At 36.7% G+C, this 12586-nt stretch overlaps 1 protein-coding gene across 4 annotated transcripts in view; it reads right to left on the minus strand.

The window, feature by feature from the left end:
- Positions 1 to 1143: 1143 nt before the first annotated feature.
- Positions 1144 to 12586, minus strand: part of HECTD2 (HECT domain E3 ubiquitin protein ligase 2) — a 74616-nt gene continuing 63173 nt past the window's right edge. Inside the window, exons 16-21 of one of the 4 annotated variants that reach the window (XM_026481644.4) lie at positions 10147 to 10221; positions 9435 to 9522; positions 9243 to 9349; positions 7579 to 7694; positions 6514 to 6657; positions 1144 to 3639 (exon numbers count right to left, since the gene is read on the minus strand). In XM_026481644.4, the coding sequence (XP_026337429.1) occupies positions 3519 to 3639; positions 6514 to 6657; positions 7579 to 7694; positions 9243 to 9349; positions 9435 to 9522; positions 10147 to 10221 (651 nt within the window). In that variant the 3' untranslated portion in view covers positions 1144 to 3518. The remainder of the gene's footprint in view (positions 3640 to 6513; positions 6658 to 7578; positions 7695 to 9242; positions 9350 to 9434; positions 9523 to 10146; positions 10222 to 12586) is intronic. The other 3 variants (XM_057308702.1, XM_057308704.1, XM_057308703.1) reach the window with 3 other exon arrangements.

Here is a 12586-nt window from a genome sequence, read left to right on the forward strand (position 1 = left end):
CTGACCTCCACCTCTGAAACTAATAAAACACTATAGGTTAATTAATGAATTTAAATAAAAAAATAAAATACAGAAATTGATGCAAAAAAAAAAAAAGAAACCGTTGCCTAGTGAGACATCTACAAGGATAAATTCTAAAGCACTGTTTCTGGAATAAGAAATATTCTCAAAAAAAAAAAAAAGAAATATTCTCCTAACACAATTTTAATGCCTCAGAAGCACTTTGTGTTCTTTAATCTGTGGTTGTCCCAGTGTCTGATAGTCAAAACCCCCCAGAAGCCTTCAGAAGCCGTGGTTTTAAGGTCAACACGTAAGCACCATGCTCCCTCTTGCATCCCATCATATTGTTTAACATATGCCACGTGCGGTGAGTGCTTTACACACATTGACTCATTTAATCCTCCTACAAACCTACTTACTAGATAGGTTTGTTATTTCCACTTACTAATTATTTTCACGTAGTAATTGAGGCCGGGGGAGAATAAGTAATTGGCCCAAAAAAAACACAGTTAGTGAATAGCAAACCCAAACCCAGGCAGTCTGGCTCCAAAGTGTGGTTCGTAACCACCACATGGGACCAAAGGCTGTGTGGCCATCTGGGTGAACTGATCGCGTATTTGCCACTGTGAAAACCCACCCTGGTCTTTCTTCCTCCCACCCAGCTACCTATCTTCCATGAATCAGTCAGCTCTCTTGTCCCATGAATTACTCATGACATTCTCCCCTACATTCTCATAATCTCTTCTCTCTTTTCCTTAAGCATAGGGGATGTGGGCAAGGTGAAGAAGCCCAAACTAATGGTTTTGGGGAGGAATACTTAAGATCTGAAGTTGGCCAATGAAATGTCTTACTTGGTTCCTTTCTAGGTGGCCTCCGTGGCGTTTTAACGTTCATTTGACAGAATGGTCTGTGACCGTCCAGACACTGGATAGACGTTATTTCATACTGAAAATAATGTGAAAGAAGTTGGTTTTATTTGGTGTCAATATCAACACATATCTCTTGAAGCTCTACGTATTAGCAAATTCCCAAGCACTAGTTTAGGAGACAGTGTGATGAAGAGAACAGTTTGCTTTTATAAGATATTTTAAACTTATGGTTTTAATTAATTGCCTAATATTAAAAAATTGAGCTGAAGCCTGATTGATTGTATAACTTTAATATTTGAAAAATTTTATCCAGAAACGAAGAACTTAATACAATACGATTTGTACAAAAAAGACAGACTGTTAAAAACTTTTGATCATACAGACAAAAATATGATTAAGCAGATTTAAAAAGGACAGGACGTTTTCTAAATACTGATAAATACTGCACAATGCTTTAATTTACTGTGGCAGATATAAAAATCAAGAATTCTTTAACAGATTATATTTTAAAAAGCAACTACATGAATTTTCTAGCTATTTAAATTAACAAGATAGAACAGCAGTGGTTTCTTTTTTTTTTTTTGGAAAATGAGGTATTATTACACTGTAAACCAAAAACAACATAAATAAATAAAGGCAACGTGTAATTAAGTGATAAATGGTTACAAATTTCAACTTAATAACAACGGACAACAATAATTTTCTAGTTGCTTATGGACTTTGTCATTTAAAAATTTGGCTTGCTTGTGTACTTATTTAAAAGTGACAGAGCTATCGATATACAAGCACATCATTAAACATGCAGACCAAGCCAACACAATTTTTCCATCTCTACCAAATAAAAACTCTGTTTACATTTTATTTAAAACACTTAAGTCTGATTTCTTATACGTGATTCTTTTGTGCTTATTAGTAAGTAGTAACCTACATTAAACATCTTACATTCTAGTTCAAGCAGTGTAACAGAGAAGCAGTTTTATTTGCATATGGATAAAAAACAAGAGCAAACAAAACCAAACCAACATGCCTTTAACTTCCTTAGGCTTTTCCAAGATTTTTAAGAAGAATCCTTTACATAGTATACCCAGTGGAAAAGCAGAGTCACTTCCGTCGCAAAGAGAACAGTAACCTAAGTAACTCTATTCCTCAAACATTTGAGAATTGGCTCTAGAACTACAGGAGAACGAGTTGATTCGTTCCTCCACCCTAAAAGAATTCTGCTGGTTGGGTGTAGGAAGCATAGCAATAAGAAAACAGTGTAACTAAGAAAAAACTGGGGGATGGTATTATTTGCCTGTGAACCATATGCTGGTACTAAATGCTGGCTTCATTATTATTGCAAATGTATCTTCAGAGTTTCCTGAAGGAAAGCTATCAAAGTATAATAGAGAAGTCTTGATTCGGAAATATTTGTAACATGCCAATAAAACTGCTTCATTTGCTGTAAATAAAAAGAAAACCATTTACAGTCTGACTTAAAATGTAGTTTCTTTTTACATGCTACTTGTTTAGAAACGCCTAAAAGGGTAACTTTTGAATTTACTACATTCAGAATCCAGTGAAATACAATCATTTTGGCCAAAATGTTGAACTTTATTTTTACACCAAGCTACATCATTTTGACATAGATGTTATTATTGTATTCACTTTTGTCAAATATCTTATCCTAGCCTTTCCCCAAAATTAGTGTTTCAGTACAACTGGTGATCAAAAAATATTAGAAATAAGCCTTGTACATCAGTCAAAGTATATATAAAAACAGTTCTTTTCTTTTGTGCTTGTAATTGACTTAATTTATCAACAGTTAGATCTGATTTCCCCTCTAATGTCCTGACCCTTAAGAAGAAATGATCATTATACAAATATTACAGAATACTCAAAGTAACTAGTTTACCACCCACGTGCATGCAGACTAACATTACTTAAAAGAACAGAACCTCGAATCCAATTAGTCTGAAAATAGTTAACACTCTTGTACAATCATCTTTATTGATTTGTAAAAGCTGTATACACATCTAAAACCCTGAATTTACTTTGTAAAAATAAATCTTTTAGCAATAAATGGCACTATCAAAATCCCATTATTCTCAGGCTATTATGTAGTTATTTACATGCTTTTCAGCAACAGTTGAAAAGAATCTTATAGGACCAAAGCCAGTATATCAAAAAAACCCTGTAAACTGCATTTATACTGTTGTTGTTTACCTCTATATGAAAATATGGCTACATGCCTTACATGAATGCGAATGTAGCTGTGTGTGTTGCTAGTGTGAGCCAGCAGCACACAATCTGCCACCGGGCTCCACCGGGCTCCACTACGCGGTCAACGCACTCTTCACTGTGCTTTGCTTTCCCAGTGGAACACCTGTGAGAAACTACTTATGGAGAATGGTAAAGTGCTATAAAAAAGAGGGGCTGGACCCACACCTGTCTCTGCCATCTGGTGTTTTCCCCACTCAAGCAATTTCTGTGTTTTTAGAAAATCATGCCTCCCCCACTGAATGTATTTCATATTTGATTTTTTAAAAAAATCAGTATTTTAAAGTTGGTGAGCTTTGTCAGGTGTTGTGAGACAGAGACATGAAAAGGTTAAAGGCACAATAAGAGGGAAGTGAATGCTACATATAAATATATTTCAAGTCTTCTAGGTTACTCAAGTCCAAAACCTTCTGAATTTGAAATTCCAATGATCAATTTCTGTTTTAGGTCCTTTTTGCTCTTGTAGGGGGGAAGGCAAAGTTGATTGAAGCAGGTGTGGGCCACAGGCAACCTAGGGAAAAAAATTTTTTTTAGAGATGCTAAGTCTCAGAATACATACAGGATACGTGCTAAGCTATGGTCAAACATGGCCAATTCGAATCTAGTTCGCTATGCTAAGAGGCGACCCATTAATTCCTTCACTGAGCAGATACTTACAGAGCACCTACTATGTACTGGCACCGTTGTTCTAGACACAGGGGCTGGGTTTACAGACCAGACAGTCAATGTCCCTGCGCTCTTGTGAAATTTGCATCCTAGAGGCATTACTCTTGGAGGCAGATCTGAATTTGAATGCTGGATCCCCGACTTTTTGGCCATGGGATCTTGTTCGAGTGGCTTCATGTCTCCACATCTCAGTGTCCTTTTCACCACAACAGGGTAAACTATCCAAGTTGGTTGTTTGAAAGATTTAAAGAGCTATGTGCATAAAACACCTGGCAGAATAGTGGGTAATACAACTGTTACTATTATTTCAGTCTTGATTGTCCAAAAGTAATAAAAAGAACATTCCTGGATACTTAACGCCCACTCTTTCAGTGCCGCTGCCCTCAGGCACATGCGGCATCCATCCTCGGAATCTTCTGGACCAGCGCCGGTCCTCTCCCTGATGACACTGTTTATCTTCGTTCTAGATTGCTACCCTTTCTTAGGCCCTTCCTGCAGACTTTATGAACTTCGGCAGCGTCAGAACAGCCATCAGAGAAGTCAGTGAAAAAAAAAATAGAGAATGTGCCAGAAAAAAAGGAGAACATTTTCAAAGAAGTTTGTAGGTTAGAAACTAAACTTTGCCAGCTCTCCGTATGAAAAGACTTAAAACTGTTATAATCAGTTTGCATTTATTGAGTGCTTGGTCTATGACAAGCACCGTGCTAATATGCAGTGTTTAATTTAAGCCTCAAAGCAACCTAAAAAGTGGTTTTTGTTATCCTCATTTTACTGATGAGGGAAACTAAACATGGAAACATACAGGCTAAGTAATCTGTTCGACACTATAGAGCTGGTAAAGTTGTAGACCTGATAATCAAACCCAGATCAGTCTGACCCCACACCAATACTGTTACCATGTAAAAATTCAACATTCTCATTTAACAAAAATCTAGTGGCTCTATAATGGTGATGTACAGATCTTTGATGGACAACTATATTTAATCTATGTGATGTCCTACTGCACATCCTAGAGCTGTGGAAGATTCATGCCTAAACCACATGTGCTCACAAAACAATCCCTGAAGTAACAATAGGAAAAGTTCAGATGTAATACCACTTTTGTATTAAATTACATTACTCCTATGACCTTATTTATTTCTTTTCTTATTTTCTTATTGTTAAAGTGGGCTCCATCTGGGTGTGGAGCCCAGTGTGAGGCTTAAACTCACAACACTGAGATCAAGGTCGGAGCCAAAATCAAGAGTTGAGCGTTTGACCCTAACTGAGCCACTCAGGCCCCCTCAGGTTACTCTTTCTACATTGACAATATTGTTGTTAGTCAATATTCTGGAACATCAATTTCTGTTAAGTAAATAAGCCTATAACCTTAAAAAAAGCTTCTTTTGAAATTTTTTTCATTTTGGGTTTTACTTGTAAATCTTATTTAGACATTTCTCAATTATATATATACATGTATAAATATTTGTTTTGTAGTTTAATATAATGTTGATGTTGACTGAACTATTCATTCAGGAAACATTTATTGAGCACCTAATACATACTGTGGCTATCTGAAGAATACAAAGATGTATAAGGCATGGCCTCTGCCTTGAGGGGCTAAATGACTAAGATAAAGGTGCGAGACGCTAAGTGACAAAGGATTTCTATTAAATATTTGAGGAGCGCATCGAAGGAACTACGATTTTTGGCTTCACAGAGAAAGTTGGTGAGAAAGTGGGTCTTTAAGGAGGGGTAGAACTTTCTTGAGCAGATAGACAGCAAGTGAATGTTAGACACAAAATGTGTCTAAGGAAGAGCAAAATCACCTGCTGACTAAAGCATGACAAGAAAGGAAAACTGATCTGTAATCTTGGGGAGAAGACTGCAGAGCTTTATTGGATAGGCTCTAGAGTCTAGAACTTACACTGAAGGAGAGCAGTAAAGGTATTACGGCCCAAGGACATACCATGAACAAAGCAGTGTTAAGGAAAATGAATTTAATAGGATAAAATAATTAAAAAGGGAAGAATCTGAGCAAGTAGACCAGGAAGAAGGCCATTTCAGTAAGTTAGGAATGAGGCAAAAAGCAACTCCACCAGGGTGATGGCCGTGGGAAAGGAAAGGACGGGGTCCAGTTCTAACATGAAAGAAAGAGCTGACAAAGCTCAGGGAATATATTGGGTGGGAGAAAAAAATGATTCTAATAAAAACAGTGTCTACTCATATCAGCTTTAGAAATTATAAGGTGTTTGGGAAAACAAGTAGATCAGCATCAACCCATCAATACTATTAGAAAACAAAGCCATCATTCAAAGCCATCATTACAACCTTCATATGCAAAACGCACTAGATATAAAAAAAAATGACTACTATTAGAGGACTTCGTGAACTAACTGTAATACAAGCGAAAAAACTCACCTTAATATTTTTAATAAAAAACACCTTTAAATAAAAATGAACATAATACAATGTACCACTAAAAGCCAGATAGATTCTAAAAGAGACTACAAAGCAGCCGACTTAGCAAAGTAAAAAGTTGATAGAAAGGAGTTATTAGTATTGGTAAGTCTTAAAAATGAACAGAGAACTTTAATGCATGCTCTCTCGAGGCTGTATTTACTCCCAAGATTTTTTTTCTACAAAAATGACTTCTGACTGAAAGAATCCTCTAATTCCAAACATATTATTATTAGCAAAACTTACAGATTAAAAATAAAATTACGATCTGGAAATTTACCAGTTAGTAGAAGTTTCATTCTTTGAGATTTTAAAGTTCAAGTCGGCCATTCCACCTACAGGTACTCTGTCACTTCCTGTAGTAAAATGTAGCAACTTCTTTTGCAGATCAAGAGGAAATCCAAGCACAACATCCCAAAAATATCTAGAGAACACCAAAGGAAATTTATATAAAATGTCTTGTCAAAAATTCTGCAGATCAGAATAAAGTAACATAAAGTAAGCTCTAAGGAAAGAACTTCTCTTAAACACACATAATAGCCCTTAATGTGAAGTTAAGGAATGACAAGCTTCTATATATGAATTAGATTTTTGACTAACATTATTATGAAACCACCATTTTTTTTAAAGTAGGCTCCATGCCCAGCATGGAGTCCAACTCCGGGCTTGAGCTCAAAACCCTGAGATCAAGACCTGAGGTGAAACCCCAACTGAGCCACCCAGGCACCCCCAAAGTAACATCTTTATAGAATTATAAAAGTAGTCCAACAGTAGATAGTACAAAAGCCATTTTTCGCCTATGTAATTTACAAGTCTCATTTTTTTTTCAGCACAGCACTAGTAAAATGCTATTTATAAGTATAGCATCCCCGAATTCTAGAACCAAAGTCATTTTTTAAAAAAGTAAAATCTTGGGGCACCTGGGTGGCTCAGTAGGGTAAGTATCCAACTCCTGATTTTGGCTCAGGTCATAATCACAGGGTCATGAGATTGAGCCCCATGCTGGGCTCTGCGCTGGGTGTGGAGCCCACTTAAAGTTCTCTCTCTCCTTCTCTCTGCCCCTGCCCCACCACAGCTCACGCACTCTCTCTAAAAAAAGATCTGAAAAAAAAAATCTTTATACTTTTGTTGAAACTTATTTATGTCACTTTCTCTCAGGGGATTGCTAAGTGATTTCATATTTAATATTCTCACATTACTTTCTAAAGATAAAATAAGGCAGGGTGGGACTCTACAATATTTCAGCTAACTTACTTGATTTAAAGATTGTAAATTCTACAAATAAGTCACATTCTCTTCCGCTCCCTCCCCGGCAACCTCACTGTCAGAAATAGACTGAGCTAACCTTATAGTTAAGTCTGTTTTCGCGTAGCCATCGTACTGAGTACTTCTCTGCAGAGCGTGCATGTCCAGCTCGGGACTTCCGCAGACCAGAATCTCAACCTCTTCTGGACGAAGCAACTGCCAATAATTATTTTCCAAAAATGATAATAAAAAGTGATTATTAAAGTAATTATTAGTAATTAAAGTAATTATTAAAAAATGAAATTGGAATTATCTTCACTGAATCAAATTACAAAACACATGACTTCTTTATAGTAAATCAGGCCATTTTTATTAAGGAAAACTCTCCATTTTTAGTTTTCTACTGAGGTTAAGATATTTTTGCTTCTGAAAGTTTATAAATCTTGTCAAACTATTAGGCTGTCCCTTTTGCAAATAGTAATTAGCAATTTGTGGGAAAAACAAGCAGGTGACTAAGCGTGAATTCAAATGACAACTCTTCCCCTGAAGCCTGCTTGAAACTCTCTTAGCCATTCCAGCCTCCTTCCGATACCCACGCGCCTCCCAGGTGCACGGCAGAGTTGGGTACTTGGTTATAGTCTGCCTCGTGTAGTTCCCTGGTTTTTTCACCTACGTAAGTTGTGTCTCACCTAAAGAGATTAAAACTTAAGAACAGAGACCATGCTGTGCCATTCAATTCTTATTTTCCCTCCCTCCACTCCCACAACTAGCAGTGCGTCACACACAAAACCCAGTTAGAGCTCAATAAGGTGCTCCCTTTTCAAAGGTGCTTTTAACAACAAATATGAGATAGAAGTTACCTTAAAACCAGCTCTCTCCTATAATAATAACTCAAATGGGAGACCTTACTCCACACGCTATAATAAAACCGAGGGGAGATACAGGTGGCACGCCGGAGCGCACCCTGCGTAGCTGGGGCGGAGAGCAGGGCTTCGTGAGAAGACTCCTGCCGACTTTCATCTGACACGGTGCTCTAAATGGCAGCTAACGCATCTTCACATGGCTAAGGCATGTCAAACCAACCAGAGTTCATCATGCCTCTGAGGACAAACTACTTCCTATGGAAAAAGGTAACTTAGAGTTGCAGCAGGAAGCAATTATGAATACGTTCCTTAATCAGAAGAAGTTGTGGCTTTGGCCCTGGAGCTGACATGTTAACTCTGTTCTCTGTGCTTTGTCCCTCAGTATTAAGATCTTGGGCCTACAGGCTCTCTTCATCTGCTCTTAAGGAAAATTCTTAAAGCCCCAAACGACATAGTATAAGACAGAGCCCAAGGAAAGAAAAATGGAGATGACTGGTCTTTTCTCCCATTAGAAAGTAAAGGCCAAAATGAGAAAACTATTTTTATTTCTAGTCTACATTTAAAAAGTAAAAAATATTTTCTATTTTAGAAGCTTATCTATTTAAGGACTTATTTGTCAATATTATAGTATTACAAAATCTAATTAAAAGCTAATTTAGTTTTAGGGGCGCCTGGGTGGCACAGTCGTTAAGCGTCTGCCTTCGGCTCAGGGCGTGATCCCAGAACGCTGGGATCAAGCCCCACATCAGGTTCCTCCGCTATGAGCCTGCTTCTTCCCCTCCCACTCCCCCTGCTTGTGTTCCCTCTCTTGCTGGCTGTCTCTGTTAAATAAATAAATAAATAAAATATTTAAAAATAAATAAATAAATAAAAATAAAAGCTAATTTAGTTTTAAACTCACCATCAGAGCATTTGAAGCACACACACTATGAAACCCATAATAAAATGCAGCAAACTGCTTATAGATGGATTTGTTGAGAAGAAAGTCAATATAAAGCTGTACATATTCTGGAAAGCAATTTTACATCCGTTAAATAGTAAAAGTAAATGGAAAATGTTCATGCATTTCAATTAAGAAATGGTGTCTACTTACCTTTCCTATTTTGATTGGTAACTGGAATTTTATCACCACCTGGCTTTAAATTGTAGGACTTAATTATTCCAAATTCTTCTTGAAAAACCTGTTGGGAGATTCCAACACATTTATTGGTATGGTTAATATAATAATAGGCTTCAATGAACAGATTTGTGAAAATTTAAGAACAGGTTCCGTCCCTCCCCTTTTCAACATACAAACTACAGGGACTTAACCCTCTCTGTTGAGCACAGATGAATACCTTACTGCTGTTCATCAACTTGTGTGGCCACTTAGACAATATTCAGGTCTTGGAGCTTTGTGGATTACTGACTTCCATTTCCCAATTGCTATTAGGGGAGAGGAAATGAGACCACTTTGGTCTGATCCATTAGTTTCTGCTCCTAACTTCTTGTATTGAAGCTACACGAGAGACTTATTTTTAGAAGCTGAAAAGCTCTGAGAAAGTGGCTGAGTCAAGGGAATATGGCAGGTGCCTAGCAGAGTGCCTGCCCCCTTGGGGAATTTCTCTGGGCACTTTCCTTGACTAGTCATCTATCCGTGCCTGCTGTGCTGTCCTGCTTTATCAAGGTAAGACCCTTTATGATAAAGGATGCTGTGTGTTGATTAATCCTTGTTCATCTTTTCTAATGATAGGTATTGAATAACAAATGGCATTTTTCATATATGGAATACACGGTTAAAGAAAGCTACTTGCCCTTAACAGTACCTGGAATGTTGAATAGAAATCTTCTTCAACATTGCCTTCATAGGAGAGGAGTTCACTTAACCCATGGGCCAACTCCTGTAAAAAGAAATGTTACCTGTGTTTTTAAACAAATAATATTACCTAAAACAGTTAAGCAAATCTACCATAGTGAACTCACATGTGAGACAGAGTAGATACACTCTTTCAGATTTTGAACCAAAGATAATATTTGAGATATATTTTTCCAGGGCATAGAATGCTTGTTAATGATTTCTACCACGTGAAAGGTTTGGAAAAACTCATTGGGGAAAGTCATGTAAAACATCCAGTTCAAATGACAGAGGCTTAACTCTGGAATCTGTTCTCATGCAGAGAGTGAAGAGCACAGTCTCCATCATAATTCACTGCTATCTGCAACATTACTCTTTTATGAATTCATAGTATTTCTCAATGTATATTCTTTAAAAACCTGCATGAGAGACTGTGGACTCTGGGAAACAAACTGAGGGCATCAGAGGGGAGGGGGGTGGGGGATTGGGATAGGCTGGTGATGGGTAGTAAGGAGGGCACGTATTGCATGGTGCACTGGGTGTTATACGCAACTAATGAATCATGGAACATTGCATCAAAAACTGGGGATGTACTGTATGGTGACTAATATAACAAAATAAAAATTATTTAAAAACATTTAAAAAAATAAAAATATCATTACTTAAAAAAAAACCTGCGCTCTTAGGATTCATTTTTAAGCATAAAAACACACAGCTCATACATGTTAAGTGGTTTCTACATTTCAGTTACAGTGCCCTTCTCCTCAAAAAGTTGGGAACAGTGGAAGTAGTATTTTCCTATAACTTGTGTTATCCATGAACAAAGATTTACAAACAGAAAAACTGACCCAGTATTTAAAAATATTTTTCAGGTTTTATGAAAAAAATTAAAGTTTTAATTTATTTTAAATTATTAGAGGAAAAGGTAAACAACAGTATAGAATGATCTTACATACTTAAATACATAATAAATTTTCCATTCTCTTAAAAATCAGAAATTTTTATACAAATCTAGGCTGGCATAGATTTGGTATGACTGTCATCATTTGCTTCAATTATTAATAAAAATTATGAATGCTGAAAATTATAATTGGGAGTGTGCAATTTTTAAGAACGCCACAGATTACCAGGTGAACCCAGGGGAAAAGACTTACCATCATCTTTCAGAGATGAAACTTTTAATGACAAAATACAAAGTCAGTAGGTTATGAAGTTATGTATTCAGGTCTGTTTTATTGGGGACTACAGACCCTTTATTTCCAGACTTTGTATTTTCAAACCCCTATTTCTGAGGAGAATTTTTTTGTTTGTTTACCTATACGGTCAGTCTTAGATTCTTAACTATAATATGCTATTTCTAAAATTACCAGAATAAACTTTTTATGATTTTTGTAAACCTAAAATTAGATAAAGAGTGTGTGAATATACTGAATACTGTTTTTACACACCATTTGAATACCCTACCTGGTCTTATTTAATACAACATATTTGGGAGTGAGTTAAGCAGAAGAAATATCATAGTTGCTGATTCAAGGATATGCTTGGGTCTCCTCTGTTCTCATCTAAAACCCTCAAGTGTAATTTTCACAAAGCTATGAAGGTTGGGAAGATTTCTTATTGTTGCCACAGGACAATCCTGGTGGTTTGTCGAAGGAATGTAGGAATCTTGATTCATTATTAAAGGGCCAACATAAGAATATGAAATTAGCACAGTGAAATCTTCAGCTCCATAATATAAAACTATATTTCAGTGTAGTCATTCATAAAATATCATTAACTAAAAAAGAGCTGGCTCTAAATGAGCCAAATTTGAACAGTTTTAATGATAAAATGAGGCAATTTATTGGCAAAAACCAGTAATGAAATTAGAAAATTGGTAAAAAAAAACTTGACTGAAATTTAATATGTGCAATTAAAAAAATTACAAAAGTCTAAAATGAGATCATGGTAACTCAGAGATTAGTCTATTTCCAACATTTTACAGGTAAGAAAATTAAGTGAATAATCCAGAGTCATAGCTCATATATTGCAGATATAAGACTATAGAAGGGAGAACCTTTTTTTTTTTAAGATTTTAATTTATTTATTTGAGATAGAGAGAGAGTGAGAGCATGAGCCAGGGGACAGTGGGAGAGGGAGAAGCAGGCTCCCTACTGAGCAGGGAGCCTGACTGTGGGGAGATCCCAGGATCCTGGGATCGTGATCTGAGCTGAAGGCAGATGCTTAACGGACAGAGCCACCCAGGCACCCCGAACTTTCAGTTTCTTAATCAGAGCCTGCTCTATTAACTTGTGCACTCCCATATCATATTATTTTTCTAACTGTTAAGTCATTTTTGTTTTGTTTTTTTGTTTGTTTTTGAGAGAGTGTGCATGCTCGGGGGGGGGGGGGGTGTGGAGGAGGTGCAGAGG

The sequence above is a fragment of the Ursus arctos genome, unplaced genomic scaffold (assembly GCF_023065955.2).
Source record: "Ursus arctos isolate Adak ecotype North America unplaced genomic scaffold, UrsArc2.0 scaffold_7, whole genome shotgun sequence".
Lineage (NCBI taxonomy): Eukaryota > Metazoa > Chordata > Mammalia > Carnivora > Ursidae > Ursus > Ursus arctos.